We start from the raw sequence: 15,160 nt of genomic DNA on the forward strand, positions 1-15,160 counted from the left end.
CAGACCGGAAGTCTTGCGCCCGGCGGTGCTTGCTGGGACTCGCAGTCCCAGCACCGAAACGGGGCGCTCCGGCTAGGCTGAGCTGGGACTACAACTCCCAGCAGGCAGTGCTATGACCACCCCATCTTCGGCCCCCTTGCCACAGCCCACCTACCCGCCGCGGGTTAAGGCTGGGAGGGCGCAGCGTGCTGCGAGGGCCGCCGCACATGCGCCTTGAGGGAAGATGGCACCTGCCGGCTGCTGCTGCGGCGGCTGCTGGGGCGGCGCTGTGGCCGCCGCGGACGCCGCCCGGAGCGTCTTGGTGCTGCTGCTGCTGGGGGTTCTGTCTGCCGGGCCAGGACCCGGCGCCTTAGCCACCGAGCACTACTCGCCGCTGTCCCTGCTCAAGCAGGAGCTGCAGCACCGGCAGCAGCAGGAGGCCCCGGCGGGCGGCGGTTGCAGCCCGCAGTCCGGGGACTGGGGGGACCAGTACTCTGCCGAGTGCGGCGGTGAGTGGGGGGCGGCGGGCGGGCGTCAGGGTTGCGGCGGAGTGCCGGCGCGGCTGGGCCGTAGGGGCTGCGGGCCTCGGCGCCGGTGCCGTCCGCCCTGGCCTCGCTGCAGCCGGCCGCGGCGTGTATCCCTGCGGGAGCCGGCTTCTCGAAATGTTGCACCAGGGCCGCTTCCCGCCGCTTGTACCCACGCAGCTGCGCGCCCTCCTCCTGAGGCCGCCTTGGGGAGGGCGGTGAATAGTGAAAAAAGCTGGCAGCATTCTCCCGAGGCCAGGGCGGGCTCTCTGCAGCCCTAGCAACTTTCCAAAGGGTGGAGGAGTAGATGGCAGGTGGCCCGTGGCAGCCTCAGTCTCTGCTCCGGCCCCCTGCGGGTGTTGTGTGAGCGAGAGAAGGAGCAAAAAGGACCAGTCCCGTGCCCGGAGCAGGGATGTCTGGCTCATCTTAGATCTGGAAATAAGATTTCCTGACGTCCCTATTGAGGTTTTGTATTATACATAGCCTCCGAGAATTTGATCCCTGGGAAAAAGGAGGGAACAGAAGAGTAACCGCATTTTATCTGTTCACTGACAGATGTTTAAGACTGACCTGTGATCTGTCAGGTGTCCCCAGAGAGTAAAAATAGCCCTGTGGGCTCCCATGTATGTCAGACATAGTGTGTGTGTCTTGGCACTGGGTCAGCTCATTCATTTAGGTTGGGCACTACTGGTCTCAGTAGAGGCAGGGTACCTATGTCCATTTTTTTCCCTGGTGCCTATAATGCAGGAGACCTGGGTTCAATCCCTGGGTTGGGCAGATACCCTGGAGAAGGGAATGGCTACCCACTCCAGTATTCTTGCCTGGAGAATCCCATGAACAGATGAGCCTGGTGGGCAACAGTTGTCCATGGGGTCGCAAAGAGTCAGACACAAGTGAAGCAACTAACACTTTCACTAAGTGGGTATTTTTACCTTTCAATCCCCTCCCTTCTCCTTCCTCTTTCCTCTTGGCCTGTGTGAGTTCCCTTGAGGTTTGCTTTTGAAACGTCGGGGTCTGCTTGACTCATAGGAGCTGGCTGGTTGGTTTTATGGCCTGACAGCAGTCTAGCATTGTTTACCTAGGAAGACGATAAGTATTTTTGGTTGAGATGAAATGTCGAGATTAGCACAGTGTGATTTCCTTTCACCACAATCTGACTTCCTTGAGGGAGTCTCACTCACTGAGGGTTATGTGACTTCTGTATTTTGTAGTAGGCCGTGGCCAGTAACAGCATAAATGCACAGTGGAAAGAGAATAGCTTTTACCTCTGTCACTTTCTGTGACTCTGATCAGGTTAATTGCCTGTCTTTGCATAATTGCCTCCTCTGTAAATTGGAGACTGTTCCCTAATGACAGGGTTTCCTTTTCTTCACAAGGATGTTGTGAGGAAAATGAGAAATAGCTGTCATGCACTTTTGCAGTGCTTGCTGTGTGCCAGGTGCTGTTTTAAGAACTTTAAGTTGGTGAGGCAATTCTCTTAGCCTGTTAGAGCCCTGGTTACTATGTCATTGGATGATAGCTCCTTTTCTAGGAGGAGAAAACGGAGGCACAGTGAAATCATCACTTTCCTGAGGGCCCACAGTTGGACAGGGAGGAGCCCAGGTAGTCAGACTCCTGACAAAATTTGTCTGAAACACTCAGTGGTTATAATTAGGAAAACACATTTGTAATATTTATAGGCATATAGAAAGTAGTGCATAAACCTTCCCTTCCTTTCCCTCCTATATTCATATGGTGCTCACTGGCTAAAGGAGACCCTGATTCTAGGCAACGAAAGAGACAAATCAGTTTAATTATGAAATCAGTTGATTTTGTTGATCTAGGTGACACATTTCATTTTGTAGCATCAGGCTTATGCCAATGGCTAAGAGTCCTCATTGGAGCCAACTCTGACTTGCATTATGCTTTTCCCCCAAATGATAAATGTCAGTTTTCAGAACCAGGGCATTTGGAAGAATCCTGTTCATCCTCCATGCCTTCACATACAGAGTCTAATGGTCTCTGCTTCAGAGGATGAATAGAGGCTTTAAGCATTATTTAAATGTTTCTCTGTATCGCCTCCACGTAGTACTTATTTTCTCAGTCTTCCAGATAGCCTCCCCTGGGCTGACATGAATGTTCCAGTAGCAGCCGAAGTGGCTTGGCTGCTGCTGTTGTCACCTGGGAAGTAATTGCCAGGGTCAACTGCTTATGCTCTATGGGTCCCCAGGTGTTCCGGTTGGCGTTACTAGTGTTGTGTGTGACAGAAGCCCTCTCTTTTGTCATAGAAACTTGCCCAAATGTTTCTCATTTCTCCATCCTTGTCCTAGACAACCAGGTAGAAGCAAGTGAAACCTACCTTGATCCCTCTCTGTTCCAAGAAGAACAGATGTAGCAACAAATTCAGGATTTAGAGCGAGCCAGATCATAGCCTGAGGGGCTCATGCTCTGCATCCGAAGCTCCTAGATGATCAGTATCAGGTTTAAGCAAGTGTCAGGATCCAGAACTAATCAGTTATTCAAAATCAAGACGTGACCTCACCAACTATTAATCATGTCACTGGACTGTCCAGCCCCAAATCAAGCCAGCCCCTTTTCAGAGGCTTTACAGTGGCTTTTCAGAAGCCTTCCCACTACTGCTAGATATAAATAACTGAGTTGATGCCTGCATGAGCCTGAATCTGCACACCTTTGGATGAGCTGTGTACGTATTCTCTAAAGACAGAAACTTCAGTGACTGTAGGGCTGAGGAGAATGGCTGGTGGGAGCTGTCGGTCTGGAGAGGACAGTGGCCGGAATCCAGGCCTCAGGGAGCAGCCTCGGGGAGCCCAGTTGCCCAGACGACAAGCTTGGATGGTCTCAGTGCCATGGGGCTCAGCCTGGCTTTCCTGTTCCCTAGCCCCCCTTCAACTTTTTCTCCTCTAGCACGTTTTTACATTTTGCATTTTGTTTGAATAGCATGTATAGCCTCAAACTTCTGATACTCTGTTTTCCTATGGTGAAAATCATCCTACTCTTTTAAAAAATGAATGCTGTAATGTACATATTTTTTTAAATAAAAGTAAATGCTCCTCCCCTTCCTTGTTATCTTTGCCCCGTTTGTAGTTTGGAATTGTGGGAAGAAAGGAACCGAAGTTTACTCCTAATTCTTTCCTCTGGTTTTATACTTGTCAACGCTGCATCCTTCTTTAACACAGTGCTTGACACTGAAGTAGGAATTATTTTTGTCTCCATTTTACATGGGGAAACTGAGGCAAAGAGAATGGTTACTCAGTAGAGAGTCAAGCCAGGGTTTGAACCTAGCCTATCTGTGAACTACTTGTCAGTAATATTTGCATATTAGTATAATTTGTGTGGGTTGCTTCAGTCGTGTCTGACTGTTTGCAACCCCATGGACTATAGCCTGGCAGTCTCCTCTGTCCATGGGATTCCCCAGGCAAGAGTACTGGAATGGGTTGCCATTTCCTTTTGCAGGGGATCTTCCCAACCCAGGGATTGAACCTGTGTCTCTTATGTCTCCTGCATGGGCAGAAGTATTCTTTACCCCTAGTGCCACCTTCTTACTAATATTATTGATAAAGTCCTATGCCCTTTAGGTTTGTTTGTTGAGAGTTATACTCTTAGGTGGCTTGTCCTAGAATTTTATGTTTATATATGTGCAGGATTGTTCCATTGAATCTGACATTTTGGACTGTAGAGGGGACTGGTCTGTTATTTAACTGAAAACCTGTCTGTATGCCTCCTGGATGCTCCTTAGTGTTGGAGGCGCTGGGGTCACAGCACAGTTGGCTGAGCTCCTCCCTGGAGCCTGTGTTCTGCTGGAATAAGGAATCAGCATGCACTAGGCCTGGGGAAAAGTACCTCCAGAAACAGAGTGCTGTGGGGATGCTTCTTTGAGAAGCCCTGGGAAGGCCTCTGCTAAGGTGATACGAGCAGAGACTCGGATGGAGTGAGACTTGGAGAAATCTTAAAAGTGTGTTAGTCGCTCAGTCCTGTCTGACTCTTTGTGACCCCATGAACTGTAGCCTTGCCAGGCTTCTTTTGCCTGGCATGGATTCTCCAGGCAAGAATTCTAGAGTGGGTAGCCATTCCCTTCTCCAGGGGATCTTCCAGGGATCAAATCCGGAAGATTCTTTACCATCTGAGTCATCAGGGAACCGCGGTATCCTTAACCTGACGCCCTGAAATCACAGATCCGGTAAAGTAAGGTTTAGTTAAATTGTCACTTGTCCACTGATTCAAGAAATCAGGTTTTCATTTCTGCTCTTCAGCCAAAGTTAAGCTGCATCTCATTCCAGTGCGGCATTCATCTGTATTAAATATGTCTTTACGTGTTCTTTATAGAAGGTCCAGCTGTATTTTAGTTAAAACGTATGCTCTTATAGTACTTGATTCAAAAATACTTTTGTTTTCCTTATTTGAAAATGTATTAATAGAACAGTAAATTTATATGAGTTGGTTTCTTGCTACTGTCTTCTTGAGAGTTTTTTGTCTACTCCTAGGTGAGGTGTTTTAGTCCTTGATGTCTTTATGGTCATTTTCAGATAGCCACCTTCATCCAGCTGGTGGTGTTAGCAACTGTCCATGCTTAATGCCTCAGTCAAGTCCAATAATTACTTCACAACCTGAAGTAATTTTCTTTAGTTTGTTGAAATTAATAATCCCAGATTTGAGTTCTATTTTCTCACCGTTCTTTATGGAGAACCAAATATTAGTGTCTGTCTGATTTGGGAGTTTTAACTGCCAGATAAACAAGGAAGTGGTTGTGAATGTAGCTCTGTGTTTTTGACAATCAGACAGACTTAAAGATTGTCAGTATTTATGATATCTTTCTTAATTGAGGAACTGGTTTTTTAAATACATGAAATTGATCTTATTGCTCACAGCCTTAAATTATGGCTGTGTCTTCAAGGTGGTAAGGAATCAATAGAGGGAAGCTTCTGTAATGAGAGCCATTTCCTCTTTTGTTCTGGCTGCGGGGAAGCTGAGAGCCAAGTTTTATGCCCAGTCATGGCAGCTGTAAGTAACCCTTTCAGCTGCAGTGTTTCCTTGACCCCTTCTTCCCTTGGCCCCGATTTTCGGTGTTATCATACACGGTTTTGTGGCTGATCTCTTCTGATCTTTTTAAAGCACACAAACAAATTTGCCAGTGTAAAGGAGTTAGCTTATTTCAAGCACAGAGGTTCAGGCTTGGAATGATGAAGAGATCCGTGTATTGTTACCTCCGCCAGCCCAGGCCACTGATCACTGGGAGGGTGAGCAGCATTTTTCAGAAAATCATCTGATTTAGGGGTGGTTCTTTGTAGTGAGCACCCAGTGAAGCTGATACCCTATGGTATCTGCATTTGTTGTTCAGTTGCTCAGTCGTGTCCAACTCTTTGTGACCCCCATGAACTGCAGCTCTCCAGGCTTCCCTGTCCTTCACAATCTCCCAGAGTTTGCTCAGACTCCTGACTATTGAGTTGGTGATGACATCCAACCATCTCATCCTCTGTCGTCCCCTTCTCCTGCCTTCAGTCTTTCCCAGCATCAGGGTCTTTTCCAGTGAGTTGGCTCTTTGCATCATGTGGCCAAATTATTGGAGCTTCAGCATCAGTCCTTCCAATGAATATTCAGAATTGATTTCCTTTAGGTTTAATCTCCTTGCTGTCCAAGAGCCTCTCAAGAGTGTTCTCCAGCACCACGGTTCAAAAGCATCAATTCTTCAGAGCTCAGCCTTCTTTATGGTCCAACTCTACATCCATACATTACTACTAAAAAAACCATAGCTTTGACTAGATGGACCTTTGTCTGCAAAGTATTGTCGGCAAAGTAATGTCTCTGCTTTTTAATATGCTGTTTAGGTTTGTCATTGCCTTTCTTCCAAGGAGCAAGCGTCTTTTAATTTCATGGCTACAATCACCATGGTATTTGCAAATGGTATTTCCATACTCACTAGCTTTTTTCTGTAGAGCTGTTGTCATTAAGAATTACTTTTATCTTTTACAAGTTTCTGTATGCTGGTAGATGTGTTCTGCTTTGGGTGACCTGGTGGCTCAAACAGTAAACAATCTGCCCTCATTGCTAGAGACCCGGATTCAATCCATGGGTTGGGAAGATCCCCTGGAGGAGGGCATGGCAGCCTACTTCAGTATTCTTGCCTGAAAAATCCCGTGGACAGAGGAGTGTGGCGGGCTACAGTCCATGGAGTCACAGAGTCAGACACAACTGAGTGACTTAACACTTTCACACTTTCACTTTTGGATGACAAGGGTTATTTTTTTCCCCTCTGGATGCTGGCAAAAAATACATGGCCTGGGTTTTAAAATCTAACTGCATGGAGCATGACTACGGGAAGTGGCAGAGCACTTTCTCTATAAAAACTTTTCAAAAAGTGTCTTTTACAGTGTGTAGATACAGCTTGGCTTTTTTGCACTTGGTAAATATTTGGCTGACTGACCAACTTATACAGCATCTCCTTTTCATAATGTAGTGTTTCAAAGAGGACATCTTTTCTTTTTGTTTAAGCTTGTTATCTTGCAGACAGAATAAGTACAAAATGTATTAAAGCAGAATTTTAATACTTTTCACTTTGGGTTAATGCTTTCCAACATTTTCCATCTGCTGTCGTTTTTTTTTTCACTTTTTATTGAAATATGACATATGCAGAAAAATGCTTGTATCACAAGTGTAAAGCTCCCTAAGTTTTCACAAACTGAGTAATGGATGTAACCAGACAGAACCCCAAACCAATAACTGCTATCTGTTCTTAAGCGAGTTGATAGTCTTATTCTGTGTCAGCCTTGTTTCACTGGGAAATACTTGCTGTAGCTTCATCTCTGATTCAGGAACTGGCACAGTGCATGGGCTCTGCTCGGGTGCCCGTGTTCTTCACATGGACACCCGGGGGTCCTGTGTCAGGAGGTCTGCCCTCTACTTGGCGCCACTTCTGCACAGGAGACCAGTTGACTTCTTTTGTGACTTTTTTCTGCCTGTGTTTGGGATGTTCTAAGTGACACCATGTTTCCTTGTCAATAATGGTTCCACATTACTGCCTAGATCTGCTTCAGCTTCCCAGTAGAGATGATGATGTTTGACAGTAGGTGTGGGCTTATGAACAAGTCTTCAGCTTGTAAAAGTACGCCTTGAGCATCAGATGCATTTTCAGTCCAGCTTAAACTCCAGGCTAAATGATCAGCCTTTGTGGATAAGGCCCGCTGCCCTGTTGGTTGCCTGCAGCACCTGCCACGCTATTCTGTTTTTGAATTGGTGCTGCGTAATTTGCTTCCATGCTTCTTTTTCCATTCTGTGCAACTGACCAGCTCCTTTACATTCTGTACCTGTGTTAATACTTTCATGTGAGTTAATATGTGAGCTTCAATCAGATTATATTCATATTTTGCTAAAAAGCCATTCTCTCTTTAAGATGGCTTTTGCAGATCCTTGTTCTAGAGGATTAATTATGTTGACTTTATAATCTTAATTCTCAGTGGGCAGCCTCTATTTTCAATTTGTTTTATGATAACTTACACATCTCAGGTAAGTAATCTCAGTAATTACACATTACTGATGAATAATATTAGAATAAAAGAAATATATAAATTCTTGAGAATTTCCCCAGTTACTACTTTTCCTGTTATTACAGTTTGAAAGAAAATACCACTTGGGACCCTCCAGGAAGTTAATATACAGCACCTCTGTTACCGAACCGAACTTGAGTCTGTTTGCCCATAGCACAGCAAAGCTGATCTGCTGATACTGGATTGTCATGAAGGAAAGCTCAGTGTTTATTTGCAGGGCACCAAGCCAGGAAGAATGGCAGCTTATGCTCAAAAAACCCAAACTCTCCATAAGCTTTCAGGGAAGGGTCTTAAAGGCAACCTTTGGGATGAGAGTTATAGGCTGTGGATTTTCTTCTGATTGGTTGATGGTGAGGTAATTAGGTGATGTTTTGAAAATCTTAATCATCAGCCTTCTGGTCCAGCCAGCCTGGGGCTACAGGCTTGTTGTCAGCAGGCAGTCACCATCCTCCACCTGGGTGGGCTCTCTGCTTCTGCAGAACATCTCCAAGATATGCATCAGATTGTTATATATATCCCTTCAGGAGGAACTGGGACTTTTATTGCTGAACTATTATTTAAGCTACTTTTCTTGCTTTGAATTGACGCTTTTGAATTATGGTGCTGGAGAAGACTCTTGAGGATCCTTTGGACAGCAAGGAGATAAACCAGTCAATCCTAAAGGAAATCAGTCCTGAATATTCATTAGAAGGACTGATGCTGAGGGTACAGTACTTTGGCCATTGATGTGAAAAGCCAACACATTGGAAAAGACCCTGATGCTGGGAAAGATTGAGGGCAAGATGAGAAGGGGGCCTCAGAAGATGAGATGGTTGGATGGCATCACTGACTCAGTGGACATGAGTTTGAGCAAACTTAGGGAGATAGTGGAGAACAGAGAAACCAGTTGCTATAGTCCGTGGGGTTGCAGAAAGTTGGACACAACTTAGCAACTGAATAACAACAACTTTCCTTGCTTGACTGCTTTTCCTTAGTTTCTGTATTCCCTCACTTCCCTAAATGGTTACTGCTCGAATCTGCTCTTTGAAACTCAGGGAACACCTGGGGAACTAAAGCCTTTTTTCTACAAACAAGAAAAAGGGTATATGGAGGGGCTTTTGTACCTGGTTTTATACTTGGTTTCAACAACTCCCACTTTTCTTTGATGCTCCTCAGTCTTGAGGGGAACAGGGGCAGAATGAGAAAGAGAATAAAGTTTTGAATAGAAAGGTTAATCATAAACTGGCAGGACAATTCGGTGTTAGGGGGACCCAATTTCATCATCACCAGTGGTTGTCTTACAAATGTGGAAATTGATCAAAGCAAAGGTACTATAACTTAAAGCCATGTAGCACCTGCTTGGCCTTCAGGTAGCTGCTCCAACCACAGGTTATCCTACGGTTGGGACTACAATTGTCAATAAATGTCTGGCACTTGACTTCCAAGTTCTAGCTCCTCCATGGGAAAAGCCCAGTCATCCTTGTGTTCAGATGAACCAGGCCCACCATCTTTCATACCTAGAATGAAGTGGTCAAATGATGAGCACAGCAGCAGCTCTGGAATTCCTTATAAAACACTTTCCTTCAGGGATTGGCCATAGGGTTTGCTGTTGGCAAGCTTTCCGTCAGTTTTACTTGCAGGACGGGAATGTGTGTCACATGCACTCTCCTTCCAGAGACACGTCTCTCCTCAGCAGGAGGTAATGCTCTCCTCTTACTTGATTGAGAAGGAAGCAATCAGGAGAGAACTGCCACGCTTTCCCACCTAGCTGTGGTCCGGTTGCCGTGGAGGCTGCTTCAGCCTAGTGCAGCATTCTCCTTGTGCCCAGAGTCCTTCCTTCACATCTTGCATCAGCATACAAATGGTTATAATAGTTTCCATCTTGCAGCACAGACAGGACCACCAAGTCCTTCCAGCCACCACCTCATCTCTCTGTTTACTTTTACCGCAGAATTCCTCAAAGAAGATGTTTGTGTACACTGTCTCCATGTCCTACAGTCAGGTCCCATATCTTCACCGGAGACACTCTTCTTAAAGTCGGCTATGTATATGGCTTAGGAGAAAAAAGAAGTTGGATGGCATTGCTGCAGTAAATGATTACTAGGACCCTGCATTGGTGTGATGAGTGATGACAGATGTGCTGTGTACCTCTGTCCATGGAGTATCCTGGAGCATAGCTGTGGCAAACCTTCATCTCACTGTTTCTCTGTTTTGTGACCTTGAACATGTCCATTAACATTGATCGTCATTCCCCTTGGGTACAATGAGCCCAAAATATGTTCTACCAGTTTCAGAGAGTGGAGCATCAAAAAAAAAATGTTTGTGAAATTATTTTGAAAGCTGTAAAGTACTGTGGAGGCCAAAATAAACTTCAAGAAAGCAGGAGGAAGAAATTTTCAGGAAAGAACCAGCAGTTTTAGCCTAGATGTATATACTAACATTTCACAGTCATTCTGTGAACTGTATACATTATGTCCATTCCTCACAATTGCCCTATGAGGGTGTGTGGTGGTACTCATTGCTGTTTCACAAATGAGGAAACTGAGGCTAAGAGAAATTCAAGAGAAATCCTGCACAAAGTCAGACAGCCAATTAGGCATCTAATCTGAGTCATCCTGTGCTCTGAACCACTCTATTACTTTGCTGCCAAACTAATCACATTTGAAGCCAGGGAAAGAGTAGATTTAAATATTAAAAGAAGAGCTGGTTCTTTGAAAATACAGACATTAATTAGGCACTAATTTAGCAAGGCTAGTCAAGAAAAATGAGAAGAAACCAGTGCAGCCGGCCCTTGAACAACATGGGTGTGAACTGTGCAGGTTCACTTACACGTGGATTTTTTTTCAGTAGGAGATGCTATGGTGCCACATGATCTGTGGGGTAAATGCGATTGTGGAACTGCGGATTCGGAGGGCTAACTATAAGTTATACACAAATTTTTAACTGCGTGGAGAATCAGTACCCCTAACCCCTGTGTTGTTCAAGGATCGACTGTATTTCCCTTTAGGAATCATTGTAACTCCGTGTACCTTTATGACAAAGATGTAGAACAATTGTAAGAAACAATTATAAAATCCCTCCTCAGAAAAAGGTAAATTACCAAGTTTATTTTCCCTCTGCCTCTTAAATATCTTGTCTCCATCAGAGTCAGCTCTTTCCTTCTCATTGAACTTAAGCTTCCTAAGCTTTCTTAGAGATCTACCTGCTTAATCATCCACCACTTATGATTATCAAATTTATATCTGTAGCTCTCTCTTTCTCTGAAATCCCTACTACACACAAGACAGCTCCTGCATCTCACGAACACTTGCTTAAGCTCAGAGGTAGCGCTTTACTCCCTCTAAAAGCACTCTTCCTCCTAAACTCCCAACTTCAGTTCCTGGCACAGCTCCGAATCTCTAGCTGCACAGACTGGGAATAATGCCTCTTTCCTCCCCCCGTGCCCAGTTTTACTCAAAAAGCCTTGTCCTTTTTACTTCATATGTCTTTAGACCATGACCCTCTTTTAACTCAGTGGCCTCTACGTATGTTGGGACTTTGCTGCTTTTTAACTGGTCACAGCCTCCGCCTGGCCTTCCCGCTCCAGTCTCCAATCCTCCTGTCACCACCATCAGTGATCTTCCTGCTGAAGCTTTCTGTGGCATCTTAGTATTAAAGAGGAAAGGAAATAAATGAACTGGATACTAAACTTGAGAAACTAGAAGAGGAAATAAGGGAAATTGCAGGACTAAAAAAAAACATAGCCAGAATAAATGAATTAGAGCAACACTAAAATTGGTCAATAGATCCAAGAGCTGCATCTTCAAACAATAAAGTAGATCAATCTGAGAAGGCTAACATGTAAATAGGGAGCAGATGCAACTGTGTGTAATGAATGAGGGATATGTGCACCACTGGAGAAGCCATTAGATTTAAGAGACAACTGCATAGAAATCTCTGCTAATAGGTTAAAAATATGAAGCAATAGAGAAATATCCAGAAAAATGATGTAGAAGAAAAAAATGAGATTGTGTAATGTGTTTTGAGAATATTTCTGCAGTAATCACAATTCAATTACTTGTATGACCTAAACAATGAGGAAAACAGACATTTCCTAATTTCATGGAAATCTATAGCATTTAAATACAACTAGGTTATTATTCCACTCTAGTACTCTTGCTTGGAAAATCCCATGGACGGAGGAGCCTGGTAGGCTGCAGTCCATGGGGTCACTGAGGGTCGGACATGACTGAGCGACTTCTTTCACTTTCCACTTTGATGCATTGGAGAAGGAAATGGCAACCCACTCCAGTGTTGTTGCCTGGAGAATCCCAGGGACGGGGGAGACTGGTGGGCTGCCGTCTATGGGGTCGCACAGAGTCGGACACGACTGAAGTGACTTAGCAGCAGTAGGGTTATTACTAGAAGATAGTTGACTCCATAGTGAATTAAATATTTTTAGATTAAAGAACAAATTTAACCTCCTAGGCCAGACAACTCTAGTTACAACTAGAACAAACTATTTTCCTATCACAGACCTTACCAAACCACCAAAACCACTGATGCCAGAATCCGATAAAGTTGGGGAGTGGGGGAAGGAAAGAAAGCTGTTAACATAGTTATAAAAATCCTAAGTGAAATATTAGTAAACTAAAGCCAGCAAATAAAAGAATAATCTGCCTTGATCAATTAGTTTATTCTAGAAGTACAGAAGAGTGTTCAACTTTGATCACTTGATAGATCAAAGGAGAAAAATCATACGATTAGCATAGAGAAATATCCAAAAATCACCTGATAAATTTCAGTCAGCTTTCCAGATTTAAAATTTTTGGTGAAGCGGAGAATTCTTCCTTTATATGGTAAAATATATCAATCTCAAAATAGCTACATAGAGCAGCTTCCCCCTGGATGTTTAAAAATGTTAAATGAAAAAGAATTATTGTCAGAAGTTGAGGAAATTCTGGGTCATCAAATGACATGTTAACGTCAAGAATAATCTGGGGTGCCTTTTATCACTAGTGTTGAGCACTTTGGGGAGGTTTTATCCAGTACAATAAGATGCTAAGTGAGTAAATAGTAAAAAGACTTTGATATAATTATGTGTAGTTGATATAGTGATCCACTGTAAGACATTAATAGAGCAGTTAAAATTTCAATAATGTGGAGGTAAAATATTCACCTCTAGTCAATTAAGAAGACAAAAGATTGACAGCAGGCTGTGTCTCTGCCTGGACTGCTCTCCCAGTCCTGCCAGTCTCCCATGGGCCTTCATCTGTCAATCCTTAACTTTGTTCGGATCTGCCTTCACTGTCAAGCTCCGGGAGTTGGTGATGGACGGGGAAGTCTGGCGTGCTGCAGCCCGTGGGGTCGCAAAGAGTCAGACACAACTGAGTGACTTTCACTTTCACATAAATCATCTCAAAGATTTTTTTAAAAAAGAACTCTAGAAATATATCCCTGGAGAAGGAAATGGCAACCCACTCCAGTATTCTTGCCTAGAGAATCCTGTGGACAGAGGAGCCTGGTGGGCTGCCATCTATGGGGTTGCATAGAGTCGGACACGATTGAAGTGACTTAGCATGCGTGATGCATTGGAGAAGGAAATGGCAACCCAGTCCAGTATCTTGCCTGGAGAATCCCAGGCACAGGGGAACCTGGTGGGCTGCCGTCTATGGTGTCACACAGAGTTGGACACAACTGAAATGACTTAGCAGCAGCAGAAATAGGTTCCAGTGTCTAAATGTCTTATAAAGGTGGCGTTCAACTGAAATGATAATTTCATAAGTGGCCCTGAAGCAACTCGCTAACCATTTGGAAAATAGATAATTAGAAATTATTCCCTATATCTTAGACCAGAATAGATCACATGACTTACAAATTAGCAAAGGACATACGCAATTTGGACTTCCCTGGTGGCTCAGTGGTACAGAACACACCTACGAATGTAGGAGGTGTGGGTTCGATTCCTGGGTAAGGAAGATCCCCTGGAGAAGGAAATGGCAACCCACTCCAGTATTCTTGCCTGGGAAATCCCATGGACTTTGTGCCTGGCAGGCTACAATCCATGGGGTTGCAAAGAGTCAGACATGACTTAGCGACTAAACAACAACAACAACATGAATTTACAAAGAGATACAAATGGCCAATAAATCAAAAGGTTACTCTTACTAGTACTGTGTTCAGATTGGGAAAGGTGAAAATAATGGCAATACTCTAGAGAGAGATAGTGATGCTATACACTGCAAACAGGAATGAAATTACTTTTAAGTATTGGGATGGAAATGGAGCAATATAATGGAAAGTGTTAGAATTTTTGCCTCAGCAATTACATGTGTTACACTTTAATTGCCCAGTTGGGTAAATTTGCAAAAAATATAGCCCAAGGATACTCGCTGAAACAGTATCTATATTAAGGAAATAAGAAAGGACATCTTAAGTATTCAATGTGAGGAGTGTGGTTAAATTCTATGCAATGGAATGCTGTATAGCTGTTTTAAATTATATAGATGTTTATTTGTTGAAACTGAAAAGAATCCCACAGAGTGGAGGGATTGTTGGAATACAGCCAATGTCTGTGCAGTGCTTTAGCACAGTGCTCAGTGGGTGGTAAGTTCGCAAATTGTACCTTTTTTAAAAGGTAGGAGAGAGAGGTTATAAATTAACGCATACTCAACTACTGATTAACAAGCATTACTGCTTCTTCATTCTTGTCAGACTAAAGTCTTTCTCTGGGTCCATTACTTACCCTAGTCTGACCACTTACCTTTTAAACTCATATTTTTTTATTTTCCAGCAGCAGCTCCCTCCTAGCTAGGGTTGTCAGCCCACTGCCCCTTTGCATTTGCTTGCCATTGTCTTTTTGTATACCACTCCTCCTGCCTGGAATACTCCTCCCCTTTCTGCACCCCAGTCTGAACCCATCCATCCTTGAAACCCCTCTGTGCTTTGTGAGACTTAACATTCCGGCTTCAGTCTCTGCTCTCCACCAGGGCTCAAGTGAGAATTCAGCTAAATTGGTTCATGTGGTTCCTTGAACATGACTGCTGAATTAGAGCACATTTAAAAAAATAATTTATTGAAGCAAAATTCACATAACAAAAAGTTAACCATTCTCTAGTGGACAAGCTCGGGGTGTTTAGTACACTGGTTAGTGCAGTTACC

At 44.0% G+C, this 15,160-nt stretch overlaps 1 protein-coding gene across 16 annotated transcripts in view; it reads left to right on the forward strand.

The window, feature by feature from the left end:
* The first annotated feature begins 192 nt into the window (after positions 1–192).
* TTC13 (tetratricopeptide repeat domain 13) overlaps positions 193–15,160 on the forward strand; it is a 98,890-nt gene continuing 83,922 nt past the window's right edge. For all 16 annotated transcript variants that reach the window (XR_015156621.1, XR_015156622.1, XM_086381317.1 and 13 more), the window contains exon 1: positions 193–488. Coding sequence is in view for 14 of the 16 variants with exons in the window: in XM_086381317.1 (XP_086237443.1) it covers positions 224–488 (265 nt within the window). In the remaining 2 variants the exon portion in view is untranslated. The remainder of the gene's footprint in view (positions 489–15,160) is intronic.

Source organism: Bos grunniens, chromosome 28, assembly GCF_055505025.1.
Source record: "Bos grunniens cultivar Pamir isolate PY7600 chromosome 28, Bosgru_T2T1.0, whole genome shotgun sequence".
Taxonomy (NCBI): Eukaryota; Metazoa; Chordata; class Mammalia; order Artiodactyla; family Bovidae; genus Bos; species Bos grunniens.